The 21,853-nt window shown below is 37.4% G+C and overlaps 1 protein-coding gene across 2 annotated transcripts in view; it reads right to left on the reverse strand.

The window, feature by feature from the left end:
- Positions 1 to 21,853, reverse strand: part of FBXL4 (F-box and leucine rich repeat protein 4) — a 52,853-nt gene that overhangs the window by 18,192 nt on the left and 12,808 nt on the right. For both annotated transcript variants that reach the window (XM_065731056.1, XM_065731057.1), the window contains exons 4-6: positions 19,322 to 19,667; positions 12,121 to 12,365; positions 6,425 to 6,638 (exon numbers count right to left, since the gene is read on the reverse strand). In XM_065731056.1, coding sequence (XP_065587128.1) covers positions 6,425 to 6,638; positions 12,121 to 12,365; positions 19,322 to 19,667 — 805 coding nt within the window. The remainder of the gene's footprint in view (positions 1 to 6,424; positions 6,639 to 12,120; positions 12,366 to 19,321; positions 19,668 to 21,853) is intronic.

The raw sequence follows: 21,853 nt of genomic DNA on the forward strand, positions 1-21,853 counted from the left end.
CTTCAGCACACACATCGTAAGTGCTGCCTCTACCACTGCAGATGCAGAACTGCTTCACAGACAACTGCCTTGTCCTGCACAGAAATAGTATGGCACAGCAATTACTGACATGCAGTCAAAAAGTAAAGGTGATAAAGAAACTAGCAAATGGACATACCTAACAGATTAAGAACTCCTTCAAAATAATAAGCATAAAAATAATAACTAAAATGAAACCTCATAAAGATGAGAGTACACCTACGAAGAACTCTGTGAAAGACAAAGCTGGTTATCAGGTCGGGGGGGGGGGGGGGGTGGGGAAGAGGAAGGAAACAACAGTTTGCCTTAAGAGAAATAAAAACAAGCTCTTAACAAAATCAAGAAGAGAAATCTTGTGTGCATTACCATTTGACATTGAGAGAATCATCTCACACAGGCTATTTACTGGGATCAAGCAATCGAACCAAAAAAGCATTTGGAATTCTATTTATTTATTCATTTTACAGAGCAGCCACACTAACAGAAATCAAGGCCAAACCTTTTGCAATGACAGACCAGTGACTACAAGCCCCCCTTTCTAACGTTACACAAACAGTTCAAATCTCCTTTGGAATGAGCTGCCTACCTCAATGGCTGTCACACACTGCCATTCACCAAAGATGTGTTGTGAAGAGTGAACCAGTTAGTGATTCGATGAGGAACACGGTATTCTTTTCCACAATTCATGTAAAATGGGGGATACTTGCAGAGATGTTAAATACATACGCTGGTTTAGTATGGACAGGATGAGGCCATCACCTGATAAATGTGACGGCTGCTATGAAATCTTTAAAATATATATAAATAGACATTCAAATATAACTAAAAATCTATAAATGTATAAATCGACCACGTCAGACACAAGTATGTCATACAATGGTGTGTTTTAAGTCCCTAGGTACGTGACCCATCTTGAACTCCTATAAGAAATATTGCTTTATTGTCAACGAAATCCAGCTGCCTCATCTACAAGAACAAACACCTAACATACCTTTTAATGCAAACATTCTCACTGCCTTATTCTGGACAGCTACAGTACCAATACTGTCACTATCACTAGACACACATGGAGTCAAATAAACTGTTCAAGGAACAGAAAAACAGAACGATGATGATGGCTGGCAGCAGAACTTAAGTCACAGCTAGAGATGCAACGGGCACTGTGGCATGGCTGTGGGGACAGCCTGCCATTCCAAAAGCCAAACACACCTCCCGTGGACACATTCCCTATTCAACAGGCAGTTGGAGCTTTCCTGCACAAGGGGCTGCTCTCAAAAAGCCAACCATTTCAGGTTTTGGTTTGTGAGGTTTTAAAGTTCCAAATTTTTTAGTGTGGAAATCACAAAGCTGCTAAGGAAACACAGAAAATCCTTTGTATGCTCTGCTGGTAAAGGAGTCCTGTGGAGCACCCTCTGCACAGCCTGAAGGAAGAAAAGGAGAGTGTGCTGCCTGGGGCTGCCCAAAGGCCATGCTGGCAGCACACATCTCCTGCATCCCACTCCCAGAAAACAAGATACTCCTGCCACTGGGATAACAACTTTACAGAGAGGACTCATAACTCTCCCCCTAAAACATACATCCTGGATTGTCCTCCTTCGCACTGTAGTTTCCCTTCTCACTACTATAAACTCTGTCATATATAACTCTTGCAAAAATATTTCAGAAAGTGGAGATAATTACTTCCAACGACAGTAAAAACTAATCAAGACACTTAACTAGATGTGAACTCAGCTTTGGAGCTCCCAGAAATTCTTTAGTGAATAGAAACTGCTATGTGCTCCTGTGTAATGTGGAGACAATCTCAATGGCAGCACATCATTGGATTCCAATTCTGAACTTCAGATTTCAGTCCACATGACTACAGTACCTTTGGAATGGCAGCTTATTTCTGTATGTAAAATCAGATGAAAGGAAGTTCTAGTACGATTCCTTGCAAGGAAAAAAAACCCCACAACTCATAATTTGAACCCACTGTCAGCAACGGAGAAACTCTTCCATCCAATTTTGGCTCAGAGAAGCAGAAATATAGAAAGATTGGTATGAGTATTTTTCATCAATCCTTTAAAAAACAATGCCCTGTTACAAATTTCTTACTTATCACAGTCTTAATCTTTCACCCATGAAATCCTATTTCATAGTTACAACAAAGAATACTTTATCATGCTAGAACTTCCTATGTAAAAAAAAACAAAACAGGCAAGTAAGAAAACTCCCTAAGCAGCAGACATCATTAAAGTCCTATACTGCCTATTTGTCACTAGCTCAACTCCCTTCTAAGAACATACCTTCTAGCTAGAGGCTTTCACTGTTTTTCAGTGTTAGCAACTCTTAATCCTAGGGATTTGTGCCCAGGCCAATGAAATTTTATTCAGACTGAAAAGTTGTAGATAATAGTTCTCAGAAATACAGCATCAGCTATAAGAGGTTACTTCTAAGAAGTCCAATTTTATGTCAGCATTAACTTTTTAATTGCTCATGACAAAAAAATAAGAGCAATTACATTTACCACTATGATTCCTATGCATCTTCTAGGTATCTAAAATCCTCCAATTCCTTTTCTAACAGCTGCCCGAGTTCCAAATTTGCTCTTGTTCAGAGATATCTTGTTAGAATTTATAAATACAATACTTTAAAATGTGTGCAAAACAAAGTCATTTGTCCAGTGCAATTTGATTTTAATTCAGTTCATTCTGTATTTCAGTTTGTATCTGTAATACAAGCACCAAATTTTTTCTTCAGACATTATAAACCATACTATGCAACATGAAATATACAATCATACACTAACATTTATAATAATGAGACTCAAGGTTTTCTACTGCAATTGTGATTTTGGTTTCTTTAAAATAGAATTTTGACAGTGCTGTGTACATAGATGAAATACTTCATAACAAGCATTAAATCAAGATTATGTACTTCAGCCATAAAGATACGCATTGCCCATTACTGTACACAATAATGTCTTCTTTGTTTGTTGTGGTTTTTAAACATAACAATGCCAACAATTACTTAAATTATGCTGTGAATATGCTCTCAATGAATAAATGCTAAGGAGTCGTGTATCAGCAAATACCAGAACTTCCAGCACAAAACCCTCCCACAAGTATAACAGAGTCTCAATCTAGCCAAACTTATAAAAGAAATGGGATTTGTTTCTCAAAGTATGTTATAATTTATTTCAAGCAGATACACAATCAAAACCTTCAATAATGAATTTAAAGCACTGAAAACAGCTGCACGTAGTGCAGAGGATCATAGTTATGTAAGAATTTTTGTTGTTGTTTGGCTTCAAAGAAGTTAACAAAAGTCACTGGGCACTCCTTGAAAGACAGTGAGGAATACTTCAAGAGTGCTGGGAGCTTCACTTCAGAGTTTGGAAAACAGCTCTGTACACAGAAATGTCCTCTCACTAAGTCAAGGAAATAACACTATGTATTACTGCCTTAAGAATCAGCAGGGTTAGGATCAAAGATCATAAACACTTCCAAAATATAAATGAGGATTTGATCATGTTAAAAGACAGTAAGTAGCAGAACATCAGAATTGCACAAGTCACTGAAAGCACACAATTCAAAGGTGAAGCTTTGACTATAGAGACAGTGTGCTTTTTAGAGAAAAGTCCATTCCAGGGAAATGGTTAAAACAAGAAGAAACTGCCATAAGGATTGCTCAGGTGATTACATAATATGCTGCAAACATTAAGTCTGTTCTCCTGTACCTCACATGTAAGAATTAATTTTCTAAAGAGTATTTTCTCAGAATGTATGTTTCAGTGTCACAATTGCATAAGCAGAAAAGTATGACTAATTTAAATGTCAATTTGTCCCTTTTTTCATTAAAAAAAGGAAAAAGATGCAGTCTGAGTAATAAGACAGGTACATGGTAATTTGTTTTCATTTGAACACTTCTTTAATGTTAATGCTGTACTTTATAAAGCGTCATGCAGGAACATAAACAGCTTTATGACCATACAGACAAGACTGACAGAGAAGGTTAATTCCATAATTTATGTTATTTAATCGCACACCTAAATTAACAACTAGAAGAACAGGCTGTACTGTTTATGCAGATGCGCTCTAGCACAGTACTGCATTTTCAACGGGGTTTGATACTTGCAGAGCAATAACATAACCCCTTTTCCACAGGCATCACTAACAACACAGAGGAGTGCTTCTTCAAATGTCAGTTAAAGTTTTAATTCCTATGTTTTTTTCTTTTATTTTTCTCTTTAGTGTTGCCATTTGGGGCACACAGAAATATGATCACTTCCATTAAATAATTCAACTTGTGTTTACTTTGATCAGCTGTGACAATAAATTCATCTGACTGTTTACAAGCATAAAAGGTATCTCCTTTCCTATTTGATCTAATTTCACTATGTTTCAATTTCAGTGACTGTCTCTAGTTGTGCAGTACGATGCATAAAAAGAAAATGGTGATACCCTACTGGACATCTCATTACATGTCAACCTTTTCCTTGTTTCTCTCCATATTCATTCCCCACTTCAGATTTTCACAACTGAATCAAATTCTCCAGAAGCATATCGCCCCAATTGTACAGTGAGAAGATTAATACACAGGGATGCCATATCTGCCTAACACACACACAAAAAAAGTTGCATGTTAACACTGGACCTGAATCTTTGCTATTCTAGAATATGATGAGAGAAGAAAATTAAGATAAAAAAAAACAACTTGGTTTGTTCTTTAGAGGGAAAAAAAAGGCAAGCTACTGATTTACTTAGGGAAATGGTGTGCCAAATAGAATGAAAGGATTTTTTATATGCCTTTTTCTTTTGGATTCCAAGAAAGAATTTCTGCACAGAACCATAGCACACACAAAGCTTAGCTCATCTCACCTTCTTTCTTTCTTTCTCTTAACAAACACATACTTGTTAGCAGTTTTCCATAGTCGATTCACAGCCTCAGATTCTTTCCTCTGAGCAGCTCCAGCCAATAACAATATAATGCCAAGTTACTGATTAAACATAATAATTGCTCCATTGTCTGAAGCTCCAACAAGGAAGCAGCAGTAGCAGATTTTTAACCAAAAAATAGAAAAAAAAGATCAAGAATGCTAAGTTACAGTTCTTTGATATGCCTTAGAGAAGTCTAGGTTGCTCCATAGCATATCGGATCAAACTATCTAGTCTTGTTTGCACGTAGTTACTACCTCACATCCTAGTATCAGATGAAGAGCACAGAAGAAAAAGCAGCCTACTTTTTAGAGGAAAGCAAACATTTTTATGAAAAAAAAAGGTAATGGGGAGAGAAATAATGCTATTTTTATTTAACTGTCACAAGTTGTCACTTGTGCAACTCTAATCCTCTGATTCAGATACTATGTTATAAATTCTTCCTTTTACTTTTCCACCTGCGATTCTATAATCTGTATGTTGGTAAAAGGCTTCATAATAACAACTTGAAAGCATCCTGTCCAATTTGCCTACTTGTATCTCTAAAAATTTCTCTTACAATGTTTTGCTGGGAGCATTGCCTTTTGTTTAAACGTGTTAAAAAAAAAAAAAAAAGCAAAGCCCTAAGTTTGATTATGAACCAGTTTTCCTGCCAGCTACAAGCAGGTGCTTGTCCATACAAATGAAAGACAATTTAAAGCTTAAAAAAAAAAAAGGAAATCTTTACCAGCCAATCCAATTTCAAGTTCTGCTCAGCAAAATGATAGCTGAGAAGTGGCAGATACCAGTCGTGTTCAGAACGTACTTCAGCTGCTGCTCTATCACAAATGTGAAATCTCAAACTAAGTTACTTGAGTAAAATCAAGACGATTGTTCAATCAGTAGAAACAAAATTACACAATCTTAATCACTGACACAACAATCTCAGATCCTTGAAGATTACTTCTTCCAGAGAACAGAGATCACCAGTGCTTTTCAGACTTCCTCCTCAGATCTAAAAAAGCTGTGTGAATTATCTTTCACAAAGTCCACACCAAGTGAGGTAAGGAGATGTACCTGAGATTTACAGAAAGGCTGCAGATCTAGAAACAGAACAGATACACCTGTGGTAGGGTGAACCAGAGGTCTATCCAAAAGCACTTCAAGGCAGGGCTCTGCTACATTTTAGTTTAAAAAAAAAAAAAAGGTAATTGTTAAGTATGTAAGATCTCAATACACAGATCAACTACCACAAAACAACAAGGTATTGAGGGACATTGCCTTTGTGGTAATTGTGAACAAACTCCACAGCAAATGCCTACAATTCAAAGTGGCTGACCTTTTAACCACCTCACATTAACTCTATCACCACTACAGACAACTAGCTACACCTTGGATGTAGAAGCACACAGTTTACAAAAAAAACCTGACAGATAACAAATCACAAGCATTGAGGCATGTGCTAGGCATTAACTGCTTTTAAGTTGAAATTTAAAAACACTTGTTCCTACCTCCACTTTTGTTCGGTAAAGAATGAGACGCTTTAGGCTGCCCACTTTGGCTATGTGGTTGAAAGCTTGAGGTGGTATCTTATCGCATGATGAGAGGTTTAACTCCTGAAGATTAGGACACATTTCAGTAATGACCTCCAAACACGTTTCATTGAGGAAATGGCCACAAGACAACTCAAGACGTACAAGTTCAGAGCCACAAACTTTCAAGAACCTGCAAAAATTCACATTTCTAGTGAAAAATAAATCTTTGAATAACGTTAAAACCTTAAGCGTGTAAAACAGGAAATACTTTCTTCCAGCAATGAAAAACCCCGAGACCACAGCACTCATGTCAACTCAATTAATTAACGGAAAACATGATTAGGTTAAAATAAATTAATCATAACCACTCTGAAGAAATTACTTGTGAATCAAATCTGTACAAATCCTGAAGAGAGAACTAATGAGTTGTTGAGTTAGACATCAATATTCAAAAACCAAAGGTGGTCTGACAGTTAAGGCTTTTTCACCAGCATTAGATACCATATGCAACCTAGATATTATACCTTTTGTACAAAACACTATTTGACACATACATTTTAAGAAACACAAAAGACTACATTATGCTATACATGATATAAGAACACCAATGTCACTATATCAGCCTGAAAAAACAATTCTACCTTGAAAACTAATTGGAAAAGCATCACTGCAAGGAGAGAAGAAAAACAAAGGTTTCGCTGGCCTTGAATATTCAGTTTAGAAAGTTGGAAGATGCTTTCTTACCATTTGCTCTAAGTCAGTGGAGGTATTACAAAATGACACTGAAGAATAATGGAGGACTAGATGTCCCCATTTCAAGATGCATGTTATCAAATCTTCTTTCCTTATTTCTCATTACACAAAAGCCTACATGCTGTTCATGATCATCAGCCTTCCTGATTCATCTTGCATGCTATGCATCTCCCAGTGCCTTTCTTTCATTATACAGAACCTATGCAACAGGGAGAGAAAAGGAGATTCCAGACTGCAACCTCCACTCCAGGAAATTTCCAAGAGCAAGCTGGGGTCAGCAGCACCTCAAAAGTAGGAGTTTAGAGTAGATGACCTTCATAGGTCCCTATGTTCATCAATTTATGGAAAAAAGACAAAGAGAGGCTCTGAGAAAGAGACAAAGCACTCAGAAATTTTGCTAAGTATGGTCTCAAGTATGGCATTCAAATCTTTTCCCTTGTTTTTGTGCACCTCCCACAGTCTCTCTTCAGAATCCATTTCAGCTTATAAAAAAATATAATCAAACATCAAGCAACTGTTTGTTGTTCTCATACCAGATACAGTGAATTCACCTGTAAGCTACACCTGTGAGCTTTCTTATATGGGTGTGTCAGAGCCAAAATGACATGACAGTTCACAAAAATTAATACCAGATATCTAAACATCAGAGCACTATTTCAGACCAGCTCAACAGTTCAACACTGTCATGGAGAAAAAGGAAGTAGATTTCTTAGAACTTTGAGTAGAGACATATTGATTCACTGCTGATTGCCAATTAGCCAATTCCTCTCTTTAATGAGTTCTTTAACAACACATTTGCATGGCTTCTTTCATCAACAAATCACTGGCTTTGTTTCAATGGTGATAGTTTCCATAAAACCTTGTCAATTGCCATTTGTTATACTTCTAGCTTCCAATTTGCTAATGGATAAATATTTTATTAACTATTCCATTACAATAATGGATGTTAAGTTAAGTGCCATATAATTTAACAGGGCCCAGCCATTATAAATATTGCTACAGATCAACACTTTTCTCCTCCTGTCAGTATTAGAAGTTAACATTACTAGTACAGAGAAGCACTCATTTAATCCCCTAGACTTGGATAAGAACAAGCTCACCAGCCTAAAGTGTTATCCTGATAACATTTTACTTAAATTCATTATACTCAGAACACAGAGACAGAGCAAAAACAGCAACGAGCACTGAACTTATTCATGGATTTCCTTTTTGGAATAAGTTATTTAGGAGACATTAAGAAGAAAGTAAGTCGAGGGCAATAAGGGGGACACACAGCATGGTACAAGAACAAACCAATAGGCATGAAGTGAAGCAGTGAACAGAAACAGGAAGAGAAATTTGAGGGCTTCAGCAACTAGAACATGGCAGAGTACATTAGCCAGAACTTGAGTTCTCCCCAGCCTTTGCTTGCACTGCACAGACTGCTAGGCACAGCTTTTTCTAACTTCTTTCCACACAGATCTCCAAAGGCTTATAGCAAGTTAGAACACGGGCTCTCAGGCTTTCAGGACAGAAGTATTTCCTTTATTGAAGAAGTATCTCCTTTATTGAGACTTCACAAATACTGGATGCCTACCTGGCTTCATTTCAGAAGAGCCAACTCCAACAAAAGCATTTGCTATCCAAAGGAACGCTTCCTCACATACCTCTCCCTTACTCACTGAAGATTAACTACATCCTACTTACAGGAATATCTTCCTTTCTGCTCAGTCGTTCATCTCAGTCTTTTTTCTTTACTACCAGCGCTGTTGACAATTTCTAAAGGTATTTCCCTTCTTATCTGTTATGAAATAGGATCAAACAATCTGTAAGAATCTGATGTGTACATTTCATTTGCAAGGCACTAGAACAGACTTCTAGGTTCACTCTCATTCTAAACTACAGTGTTGCACTCTTTTTGTTTACTCTTAGAACAGCTTATGAGTTGGAAGGGACCTTAAAGATTATCTAGTTGCAATCCCCCTTCTCACTTTCCAGTGCTTTCTGCTTTGATGTTCATTTCCCTCCAACTCTATCCCGCCTCAGACTTGGAAAGTGAGTTAGCCCTATCAAAATTCAAGTCTGTATCATATCTCCTATGATCCAGAATAAAAATATCAAAGTACAAGAGACAAGTACTGTTCATGTCAGAGTTGACTGCCTAAGACCTCCCAAACAAAATCTCCAAAACACCTTTACACATACATTCAGAACCCTCTTTAGTATATCACATTTCCTCTAATGATTATGTCACAGAATCATACTGTTAATACTACCAATGATACAAAGAAATCTGCACACAGAAGTCTGTTTCTACACTGCCATCATCATTTACCTGTTTAAAACTCAGAGCAATTATTCAACATCCTGGTGCTTACTATACCTCCAATCAACCTGCTTCACTTCTCCTATACAGGTCTTATTATCCCATGCTGACATCCCCATTGTATGAACAGATTCACTGCACATCTCTAATGTCAAGAGAATGCACTGATTATATGAAGTTTTCTGTGAAATATTTGTTTACTCCCCATTATTTTATATTCCAGACACTTGAGATTGCTGAAATACTCACGTCTTTCACTCTTCTGTATACTTTTAGTTCAATCTAAAAGACAAAGTTCAGTTAATTTATATTATATGCTGAAATGAAAATTTTATGATAGCCATTTTTAGCCCTAAGGAGTAGATGCTATCAATAAGTTAAAATACCTTTAGCTTTGCCTCAGGATGTTCATACGCCTGAAGCATTCTATCTGCTCATGATAACACAATATTTGCTTCAGTCATTTCTTAAACTACTCTTAAAAAAAGTTTCAAGTTTCTATTTTAATAGATTTCTGCAGGAAAATACATTTGGATTTTTTTTTAAAGCAGCACATAAATTTATACAATTTACCTCATAAGAAAATGTGGATAAAAATATTTTAAAGATATTTTCTAAAATGAAATCAAGCAGAAGTATCATATAAACAAACATCTACTTGCAGAAATCAGAATCTAAACAGGCCAGTTGAAAGAATCAAATTAACTCTACTGGTTTTCAATTCAACAGTGTCAATTTTAACACCAAGTACTGAGAAAAGTGCAAAAAATAAGAATTAAAATAAAAAGAGGCTCTGCAGAAGTTAAACATTTGTAATCTACTGAACAGAAGTTAAGCATTTTGCTGACTTTATACTGCAACAATTTGTTGTGTTTGTGAGGTTGCTTAGGAAATTCATTTAGAAAGTAACTTTTTGTCCCCTTAAATGGACAAATATATCTTGGCCTTTATAAGTAAGGTAACGGCGTCCTTCAAACCGTTAGCAGAACTCTCTGCATTTCCACTGCAGTGGCTTGACAGCTGTTCATGGTTGTTTATACAGCAGCTTACCATAAAATGGATAAACCTGAAGTATTGGAACAAGCAATTTAGGCTAGTTTGAACTCAATCTCAAGCTACAGGAAGACAAAACATAGCATGTTACTAATACAGGATACCTCACTGCCATACCAAAAATTTCCAGCACAGAGAGAATGCCAAGAACAGGAAAAAAGTCAAAGAGAAGCATAAAGAGAAGCTAGCAAATGTCTTCAGAAACACGAATGCAGTGGGGAGCAAGATCAGCCTTTACATTAACAAATGTTGTGGTAACATTCTCTACTTTCATATACAGACAAGTATTTCATTCCTTCAAAAAACAATTGCGATTTGAAAACATGAATAAGTTCTTAGGAAGATATCAGCAGGTAACCAAGAAAACAAGCAACACACCCTCCTCAAACAACTGTCAACCTCCTCCACAACGCTCATATTCTGAAGAGTGAACTAGGAAGAAACAGAATTCTATAAAAGTCAAAGCATCTCCATTCTTCGGAAACTGCATAATGATCTACCTTACGTGAAATCCAAATTTAGGAGAAATTTCTGTATCCAATTCAATGAGATGATGCCCATCTCCTTTTTCGCCCAGCAAGAACAAAAGAGCACAGCATAGGGCTTTTGGATTATACCTTCAGGTCACTAAAAAGGAAGTGACATTCTCATCTTGATAAAGTATTTCCTCAAATTACTGTACTCAAGTGCCCCAAGGAAAGTACTCAGGTACCAAAGGAAAGAAACCATTTCTATACCTTTTAACCTTTTAATTCAGAATAAAAATGAAAGCGAAGACATATTTAAATATATTAAACGCTTCTGTTTCTTATCAGTCAAGTTCACCCACCACTGATTATCTCTTAGTTGATGCAGCAACTTTTGTTTAAGTGAAATGTGTTGATAGATGCTGTTTAACCAATGCAAATGAGCAAAGAAGCAAAAAATGATGTTAAGGAAGCAGAGAACACCGATGTTATACAGAGAAGAAACCCCGCATATTTCCTGCTCTAATAACCTACAGCACGGTCATATTTTTAGCTCAGTGTGAAGATGCACATGCAAACCCCCTGCTTTCCAACAGGAATAATGTTTTAAATCAGTTTTATGAAAATATTAGCATTTACATTGCACTCCAGTGATTACTTAGGGCCCATACCTTGTAAGCACGCATTGTAATCAGTTTACTACTGCAGCCATTCTAATACAGTCCTACTGATGACTCATTTGCACACAGAACAACTGCAAATGTTTTTTTCATAAGATGGATTTCCTATTACTTAGTTCTCATGCAGTCTTTCAGAATCCCAGAAGAAAGCAAAACACTACTCCCACTGGAAGACAACTCTCAGTCACAGGCAGTTTGGAGCTTACAGCCTACAGACTGAAGAGACTTCTACTTCCATATCTAGCACCTCTTACTGTGTTCGCATCCCCTCCTACATCATAACAATCACACTCTTTTTGGTAAATCAAAGATATTTCCTGTCTTCTAGCAAGGTTTCAGTTACTTAGTGACAAAGTACTGTGCAGCAGCTCTGCGAACAGCTTGTCAAAATACTGCTGAACATTTAGCACTGACCTGCTAAATCCAGAAACAGAGATGGCTCCCCTGTTTCCAGTCCAAGACAAATTCAGCCACTGGATGAGAGTGCAGCGAGACTGTAGGTGCTCCAGAGATGTGTCATTAATTCTTGCCCAGTAAGGTTGTAAACTGAGATGAATATACTGCAGAGGATCACAGCAATGTTGGTACAGTAGTTTACAGGTTTGTGCTAGTCTACACAGGTCTGGTACCGTAAGGTGACTCAAAATCAACTGGATGAGCTATATTAAAAACAAGGAAAAAAAAAGGCACAGATGGTCATACAGCTCTTGAAATGCTAAGGAAAAACTGCAAAGGAATAAGAAAAGATGTTCCACCTTCAAAGTAAAGTAAATTCTATTACTTAAGAGTAACTTTTCAAATAAATCATTGATAAACTATTAGGATTGCACTTCCTTCTCGATTTGACAACATATCAAACAAGAAAGGGAAAGGCAGATCAGCAAATAAAAGTGACAGGAAGCTTTCACATTGGAAGCTTCTTTATCCATGCTAATTTAAACAGTGATATGTATGTAAACACTACGTTTACATATTTCCCTTCACAGTGTCTGTACTTTCACTGATCGTAATACTGTGCTGGGATCCTCTTTCTTCTCTGAGTTTAGTTATAAGATGGTAGCATAGTTGCAGAGTATATGATAATCATACCATGCCCCAGTTTCCCCACAGCCTGAGCCGAACTCAGAGTCACGCCTCTGCTCCCTTCTATAAAATAAATAAATAAAGCAGTGTTTTGCCTTCTACATCGTATCCTCTTCCACTCTCCCACTGGTGATGGACTATGCAACTACGTAAAACTTCAGATTCAGCTCCTCTTTTACGAAGTAATCTCTATCTGGTTGTACGACAGAGTCAAACTGGAAAGCACCCCCCCTTTTTACCTTTATCAAATTGAATCATCTCAGCTTCAGAATAATCACCAGCCCTTCTCACTAGCACCACTATATACTTTTTTTAAAGACTTATTTCACACTCAGATGTAGAATTATCCCATCTCCTATCACGCTCCTGTTTTCTTTCTAAGGAAAGATTAACAGAAATACACATAAGTAATCACTTTAGGGAATAACAAAAATCTTTAATAAAAATTTCTCCCTTAGCTCAGAAATCTGAGACAAAACGCACTTGAAATTGCAATCTAAAAAATGCATTTGGTTTACTGTGGCTCTTTCACAGCTATCAGCACCTGCATTCTAGTTACGTAATTAAGTGAGTAAATCGCTTTCAAGCAGAAGGGGAAAACTAATTCTCTACAATGAATCTGTGAAACAGTGTAAATTAAAACAACAGCTTAAACAGAAGAGAGCCCTATTCTTCCCCCAGATTTACTATTCAGACATCAAACACGTATCTATGGGCTTCCCAGCAACTTAACATTAAATGCAATGCCAGAGAAGCATTTGCATACACTGAGGTTTCTCTCAAGCCTAATTTCAAGCCTTCCTTCTTCCCTGTCCTAAAAACATCTCCAGCTTTTTACCTCAGCTAGATGCTGAGCATCAAAGCAGACACTACAACATAACAGCAAAGAACTGCACATACACACTGCAGTTAATAACCAACGGTCAACAAAAGGCACTCCCTAAAATGCTGTTATTGTGATACAACACAGAGCAAGCTGACCAGGAGCTAACATAGAGGTGATTCCAAGATAATATCTGGGTGTTTGGTTTTTTTTTGCTTCACTCAGACCCACTGTTCAGATTAAGATTTGAGAAACTGTTCTGCCCCTTTAGCACTAGGTACCTAAATACACACATTTTTCAAAGAGCATACGTTATCTTTAAACAATTTTTCAATATTCTGAAGACAGTTTCAAGCTGTTTTTCTACCTTTCAACTACTCTGCATTCTGTAGTCCAACTAAATATCCATTTCATCTTCTCCCTCACAATTTTCCAATGCTTATTTATTAAGTTTTCTGGAGTAAACATCTCAGCAATTATAGCTGCAGTTAACCAAATTTATGCCTACAATTAATATGGTATAATTAATGTCTGACGCAAAGAAACACTAATTCTACTCACTGGATAAGTCATTTTGTGATTTCTGAGCAGAAAAAGTAATGGGAGAATGAAACTACATATATATATCTCACCGATATCCCTTCACACTCAATTGATGATGTCAATGAGCATTTCATAACACGGGCAGTACTGCAACCCCTCCCCACCCAAGATGAAATATCTGGGATGAAAAAATAAAATTAAGTACTTTTTATTGTCATAGTGACATTTTTTTTCTTGCTCTTGTTTAAAAAAAATATATATATATACATATTCCAAATCTGCAGGTTAATACACATTAACCCCTGCTGGCATCAGTCAGCAATCCACTACCTGTGTGTGTGTATCCCAGGGCAGAATACAATGTGTTACTGCTGTGTGTGACATACTGCGCTCTACTGTGCCACCTTGTACTCAGTGTCCATGAACCTCACAGAACTGAGTATCCACTTTGAAAATCTGATTATAACATTGCTTCCTGCAATCAAATCTTTCAACTCAGGATTTATGAGAAATTATTGCAACCTTTATTGTTCCACACTCCTATAAATTGTTCAGTAAAAACAAAGATAACTGGAAAAATGAAGACAAAACTTAGCTAAAATAATGCTGCTTGCCTTCGATGGATCAAAAACAAAAACATAAGTACTTTCTGTCCCATTTCCAGGCAAAACACACTGCACGCGTCCAGTTTCAGAGATGTAAGACCCATAAATGTTTGTGTATGGGAACTGCTGAGTCACAGCCTGAACCACTGAATGAGCACCTGAAGGAAATATCTGCTCAGCCCAGGGAGCATTGGTGAAGGTGTTTTACCTGCATGACCCCTCTTAGACCTCATTTAAGGACTGACTGCCACTGACTGCATTGAGGAGTGGCATCTCTTGCTGGAGATCCCTCCTTTGTAGAGCTCCTTCCCTGTGAACCTAGATCTTCAGAGATGGGTGAGCACTCATTTTCCTTCTTTTGTAACACCTCCTTGTTCGTGCTGGTCTCTTTGCTTTTACAATCTTTATGGCTCAAAAGAACATCCAAAAATCGGAGGTTTCCAAGTAGTAACCCTTCACAACCCAGCAAACAACAACATATAAATTCAGTGTGCTATCTGCACACCAAAAAGATCCCAAATCATATCTGCCTGTTGTTTGTTTTTTAAATCACCACAGTACCCGACTGTAGCATCTGAAACATTTACCTTCATTATGAGTTATAAATTCAAAAACACATCTTCAAAAAACAGAATGTAAACGAATCTCATACACTGCATCAAAGTTTACTTACAAGCTCACACAGGATTTCCATCACACACTTCAGGCTTTTAATAATAAGCTTTTAACAACAGATATCAATAAAGTTTCTGCAGCTTTTTTAATTACTATTTTTAATATGAATCACAGCAAGCAGTAACCATTTATAACTAATAATACACTGTCTTTGGCTATAGTACAATAATGCAGAAACTGATATTGTCTAAAGACAACGCTCAAGTACTAGTCAAGCCTAAAATTTCAGCACTTTCTATGAATTTCTTCCTTCAATTCCTCTATTTGAGCCCTTTCAATATGAAAACATGTCAGCCTATACTAACCGTAATTCAGGAATACTTGTTATTTTTTGTTCTGCAACTAGAGCTACCATCAAAAAATGTTCAGATAAAGGATCTGTGAACAAATAGGAAAAGCAGCAGATGATGACATCCTGGCACTCCTGGCATTCCTTAGGATAGCTTAAGAAAACAGTTCCTAGTTTCGTGATCCCATAGCTTGCACGCTATCAGTTAAGTCAATCCATTTTCCTCATTGTAGCCACATAAAGTCATCTGCACCAAAGCATTTTATAAAACAAGAATACAAGCACTGATCCCCTCAGCACTGAAGGGCTGAAGGTCTTAACTCCCATCTTGATCTGAAGAAGAGGAAAGCATCTTACTGGTAGGCCACACAAATTATCAAGGCTTCAGGAAGACTAATACTGTAGAGATATTCTCCATGTGCCATCACTCAGAGCCTAGCCTGCTTTGGCAATAGGCATTATGTAAGCCACTACCTGAAGGGAATCTTGTGCCATATGGTGATTAGCTGCTAAAACAGCTTCTAAAACTCTTGTGAAATTCTCAGTCCAAAGAGAGGTATAAAATCTTACCAATTATCTAAAAGCCTACAAATATTCTAGAAAGATTTGTTTCTGGAACGATGCAAGAAGTGAGGTGGAAAAAAAGCATATGTCCAGAAAATGTTCCTGTTTATTGCTTCTTTTAAGTAGAAGTTAAGGGTCTTACATTTAAGGCCCTTTCTTCCTGAAATGCAGGTGTCAAATCCACACAGTGCTAAAATTCACTTTCCCAGTAAACACAAATTGCTCATAAATCCATGCAGTTTCAGAAAAAAAGAAAACAGCTTCAAGGGACGGCAAAGATCTAATTGCTTTATTTTTTTACATAAATTTTCAAGACAGTTTGGACTGCAGCATGCAGTATTTCTCCTGTTCACCACAGTGAAGCAGAAGTTCAGTTCTTGGTACTTTGCACACCTTAGTAAACCTCACACTGCACACACAGTGCACCGTGGCAGGAATTTCTCCTCTCTATTGAAGGTTCACAACTTGTTCAGATTTGCAAAACGATTGACACCCGGAGGTCTGAACATGACAAAGGCCTTACTCCTTTACAAGCAAGCAGCACAAGCTAGTCAAACAAGAAAGGTAAGAACATGAAGATGCTCCTACAAAATTCTCTCTCAATTTTAAAGTAATTTTGCAAACAAGTACTCTACAGCTATTAAGGATCAGTTAGCAGCACATAAACAGGGAAGGAAAATTCTCTATCAAGTTCTTTGTTTCTAAGGTACTCTCTGCTCCAGGATGTGACCATTCTTTCATTTTGTGCAAATGAGACCATAACATTTTTAGAGCTCACAGGGCAGCAAGCCCTTCTGAAAGTAACAAGCTAAGAAAGCATGGTCTGCAGAAGCTTCAGAAAGACACAGAAAGCAGAAGAACTGTTGTCTATTTTAAGATCTGCATAGGAGACCATTCAGCCAGAATATTTTGTGTATTATGTAGGATAGTAAGAAAAGCCTGAAACAGCTCTAGTAAGAAACAAGCAAGTATGAAGACTAAGGACAGCTACACATCCATAATGCGTCGCATGAACCTATAAAAAGATACTACTTTTTCATGTAGCATATCAACGTCAAAACTGGAAGGAGTTGGTGGTTTCTTTACTTCACCAGTACATTCTCTGAACACTTCCAGAAAAATCTGACACTTGTCATTTTCAAAAACAGCACACAGATACCATTCCCATATCAGATGGGATAAAATGCTGCCATACTACAAAGTACAACGTTTTTGTTGTTTCTGTACCCAAGCTTTCCAGCTGGACAGAGAAAGCAGAGACTGCTATTGCTGCTGTCACAAAACCAGTCCAGGAATACTCTTTTGTAGTTTTCTGGTAAGTATTCTAGCCATATTTTCAGGTTCTTTAAATCAAAGTAGCAGGAAAAAAAAAATGCCTGGTATTGATAGACCATAAAAAATGCATTCATGAAAGCAAACATGTTAAAAAAAAATGGATAAAAAAGGAAGCCAGTACACAAAAAAGAAAGCAGAAAAGCACAATAGGGTACAGAGACAGAAGTTCATGAGTATAACAAGACTACATATAATTATGCACATTAGAATCCTGGTGATTGGTATAATTACACAGAACAAAAATGAGATCAATTAATAGTTGCCCCTCTGATTGGCAACTATACTACAAATCAACTTATCAAGCCTTTTCAAACAAGACTTCACAGACTTTAATCACATTTTCTCCATAATTAATTGCAGACACTAAAAAAATAATTCAAAAACATTTACACGTCCTGGACTCAACCACACCCCTGCATAAACACTAAACCACTTGACTTCAGTACTGATACACAAGCACCAACAGTGAAATACACTGACCACTATATGGACTCTAGGGAATTTAAAAAATACTACTGCTAACTCAGGTTGAAATTAACAACCTCATTCATTGTTTCACAGCAGCACCAGCAACGATTCATGCACTACAAAAAAGAGAAGAAAAGGATTCTGCCCTTCTCCTGCAGATATATTTTCTTTTTCTGTTTCCTTTTTATAGAGCAAAGTTCTACAGATTAAAAAATAAATAAATAAAAAGGCATGATAAAAAACACAACTATTTGAGTAGGTGCCCTGCAATCAGCAACAGCATTTCTCACCATCCTCCTTCACTTTCACAAATGAACCTACCTGTTTCAAGCCAAAAGCACTCTGAGCACTTGACACATTACTGAAGTAAACTGTCAGAAGGAACAATTCTGACTGCCAAGGACAGAGTTCTAAGCAGCAAGCAGTAGCTCCCCTCCACTCTGTGCTAACCCAGTTTATTTCAGAAGAGGCAAAGGTGCTTATTTGGACTCTCCTTCCTTACTCTGACTAGTGTATCAGCCTCCAATGAACAGTGACACGCCAGTAAGAGTCCCCAGGTCATCACACAATATTCAGCAACACCATACAGGAAACTACAGGAGAGAGAATATTTACCTACACCAACTCCGAGTCCACTTAAAACTGTCCCACTGACAGGGGATCTGAAAAGAGTAGTTTACAACTATTTTCTGTGCCAATGATAGAATATAGAGTAGCAAATGCATCAAAGTAAGACTGCAGAAGTTCAGCTATAGGTTTTTTGTTTTGGTTTTTTTCTTACTTGCACCATGATTCAAAACACCTGCACAAAATAACCTCATTTCATAATAACATGAACATTTTGTGGCAGCTGCAGGAACACAGTTTTGGGCTTTTATAAAAGAGATCATGGAAAGAAACTTTTAACCAATTACAAACTACTTCTGCTTCCAGGTCACACTCTTTCTCTTTCGTGTCTTCTCTGTCAAGAACTAAAAACTACTGTAACAACTGGAATATCCTAAATTCAAAAGTCAGAAATGTAAGGCTCAAATAACACAAATAAGAAACTGTGCACAAGCAAAGAGATTCCTGAGAAATAAAACCACCATAACTGCAAATACTGTCAGACTGAAGACTCACAAAAGAACACAAGGAACTGGGAAAAATAACAGTCTTGATCAGTACCCCACACAACACCTTTGCAATTAATTAAGACAGCTGTATCAAGTACAAACATGATTTTCTTACCTCATAAGGCAGCTTATCGAAGTATCCATTGCTCGGCCATTCTCTGAAGGCAACAATGCTGAACTGTTTATTAAGAGCATCCATTCCACAGCCATACTTCTCTTCATCCTCATCTTCATCAATATCATTCATATCAATCATTGAAGCCTTAAGTGAGAGCACAGGTCTCTCTTTCACACCATGTAGTACTACCGCATCTAATTCAGTGTAATAGTCCAGAAGAGAACTGTTCACTTCCAGTCGAATTAAGTTTGTGGGAAAGTTTATTTGTTTGATACTAGGTGTGAACTGCCGAGCCTGGGGACCATTCACTTTGGTAGGTGCCTCAGACCAGAGGACTTCCCATCTGTTTAAAAAAAAAAAAAGTGCACGCAAACAAAAAGATTGAAGTTACAAAACCAGTTTCTGAACACAGACAGTCCTTTAGTCAGAATTATTTTAAGAAGCAAGAAACGTGGTTGAAAGGCCAATGAAAATCATTATGTTTGTCACTAGATTGGGTAAATTTCCAAGGATGAATTTAACAGGGCACACTATAACTACAGCATATTCTCTCTGCATTGCTAACAAAGCAAACTGTACATTTACTGTCATGCACTTGTGTTAGATTACCATTATATCCACACAAACTGTTCTAACACTTCACAAGTAAGGTTACTACAGCCAATAGATTAAAGATGTCTTGACAATTGCCTGTTAGTATAAATACGCAGGGAACAGTCTTGTCAAGCAACCCAAATACACACTCAGCTGACCTCACTTCCCACAGGGTTTTCACAAAATATACAAAGGGAAAAACAAACAAACAAACAAAAAAAAACAAACACACAGCTCTCACTCATTCCCATCAAAGTGGTTCAAACTGCAGCATTAACAAATTCCTTTAAAAAAAATACCTTGCGCTCAGTTTACCCAAAGTAAGCAAAATATTACTTTTAGAAGTATTCCTTTGTCAAATAATCTTATTAATATAATGTCATGGTTAAATATGACAGTGATATAGAATCTTCACATCATTTTTTTTTAAAGGGTCTGCTGAAAAAATAACTAAAATTTGGTAACTGCTAAACTGAAGTATTTTTACCCTTTTTGATTTGGTAACAGTGGGTGTTCCAGGGCACGCACAGAGCTTCCACACATACTCGCACACACAAACTACAACTTCCAGAAATGACCACCTTCTCTCCCTTCTCTCATCCTGAAGTCTAGCTTCTAGTAAAGAAAGAAACCTCCAGCAGTTACTGCTTCTACTCCATTTGGTTTACGCTTACAGCCATCTTAGTGCAAAATCCAGATACTTCCCCATCTCTTCTACCTTTTTCACATCAGCCTGGACCCAGCTCAAGCCTTCTTGTCTTGTCCCTCAGAGATGCTGGGCCTGCTAGGAAGATAGGTACTAGGAGGTACCTGAGCACCTCTGCTCCTCACAATGGACGCCACTACAGTTTGCTTGGAAGTACTGCTCAGCACTGACAGGTACTGTAGAACACACAGAAACGTTACACGCACTTTGTTTTCCAGAATCAAATGCTTAAACAGTCCATCATAACAGAAAGTAAACATAGGGAAGTACTCCCATTAAAACATAATGTAATATTAACAAGGCATAGAAGCTTGATATTTGCTCCTATTTCAAGGATATGAAAATTAATCCATACTGGCTGAAGCTTCCACTTCACAATGGACATAGGAAAGCACAGGTAAATTTCCCTATCCTATTCATGCCACTGTTCACAGATACCTTACAGCACAATAGGAGGCTTGCAGACATCTTCTGTCAAAGGAAAACAAAAAGCAATGAACTAAAACCAAATATGCAGCACTGGTGAATGCATGGCACGTCAGCACACACTGCAGTGTAAACTTTGCTGTAAGATTAACAGAGTATGGAGTTTTTTTTACATATATATATATTATATATTTTATATTTATATATTTTTTTTCCAATGAGAAACTTTCTACTTAGAGAATCATAGAGTGGTTTGGGTTGGAAGGGACCTTTCAGATAGTCTAGTTCCAATCCCCTGCTATAGGCAAGGACACCTCCCTCTGGATCAGGTTGCTCAAATCCCCATCCAGCCTGGCCTTGAATGCTTCCAGGAAGGAGAAATCCACAACCTCACTGGGCAACCTGTTCCCGAGTCTTACCACCCTCACAGTAAAGCATTTCTTCTTAATGTCTAGGCTAAACTACCCTCTTCCAGTTCAAAACCATTTCTCCGTATCCTGTCACTACATACCCTTCTAAAAAGTCCCCCCCTGCTTCCCTGTAGATTCCCTCCAGGTACTTGGAAGGCCGCTATAAAACATTTCATTAATTTAGGACAGGAACTTCAACTCTCAGAAAAAGTAACAGATTTAGTTCCACTGCTACACTCTCTAGCAGAGGTCAGTTCACTATGCAAATAACTTAATGCTGGCACTACACATGACCTTTCTTGAACATACTCAGATCACCACTTGGTATTTTGCTTAGACACTTCCATATACCCACTCAGACTATCCTGAGGGAAACTCTAAGCTTTTCTTTTT

The sequence above is a fragment of the Cyrtonyx montezumae genome, unplaced genomic scaffold (genome assembly GCF_038088225.1).
Source record: "Cyrtonyx montezumae isolate F1298 unplaced genomic scaffold, pur_monq_1.0 scaffold_13, whole genome shotgun sequence".
Lineage (NCBI taxonomy): Eukaryota > Metazoa > Chordata > Aves > Galliformes > Odontophoridae > Cyrtonyx > Cyrtonyx montezumae.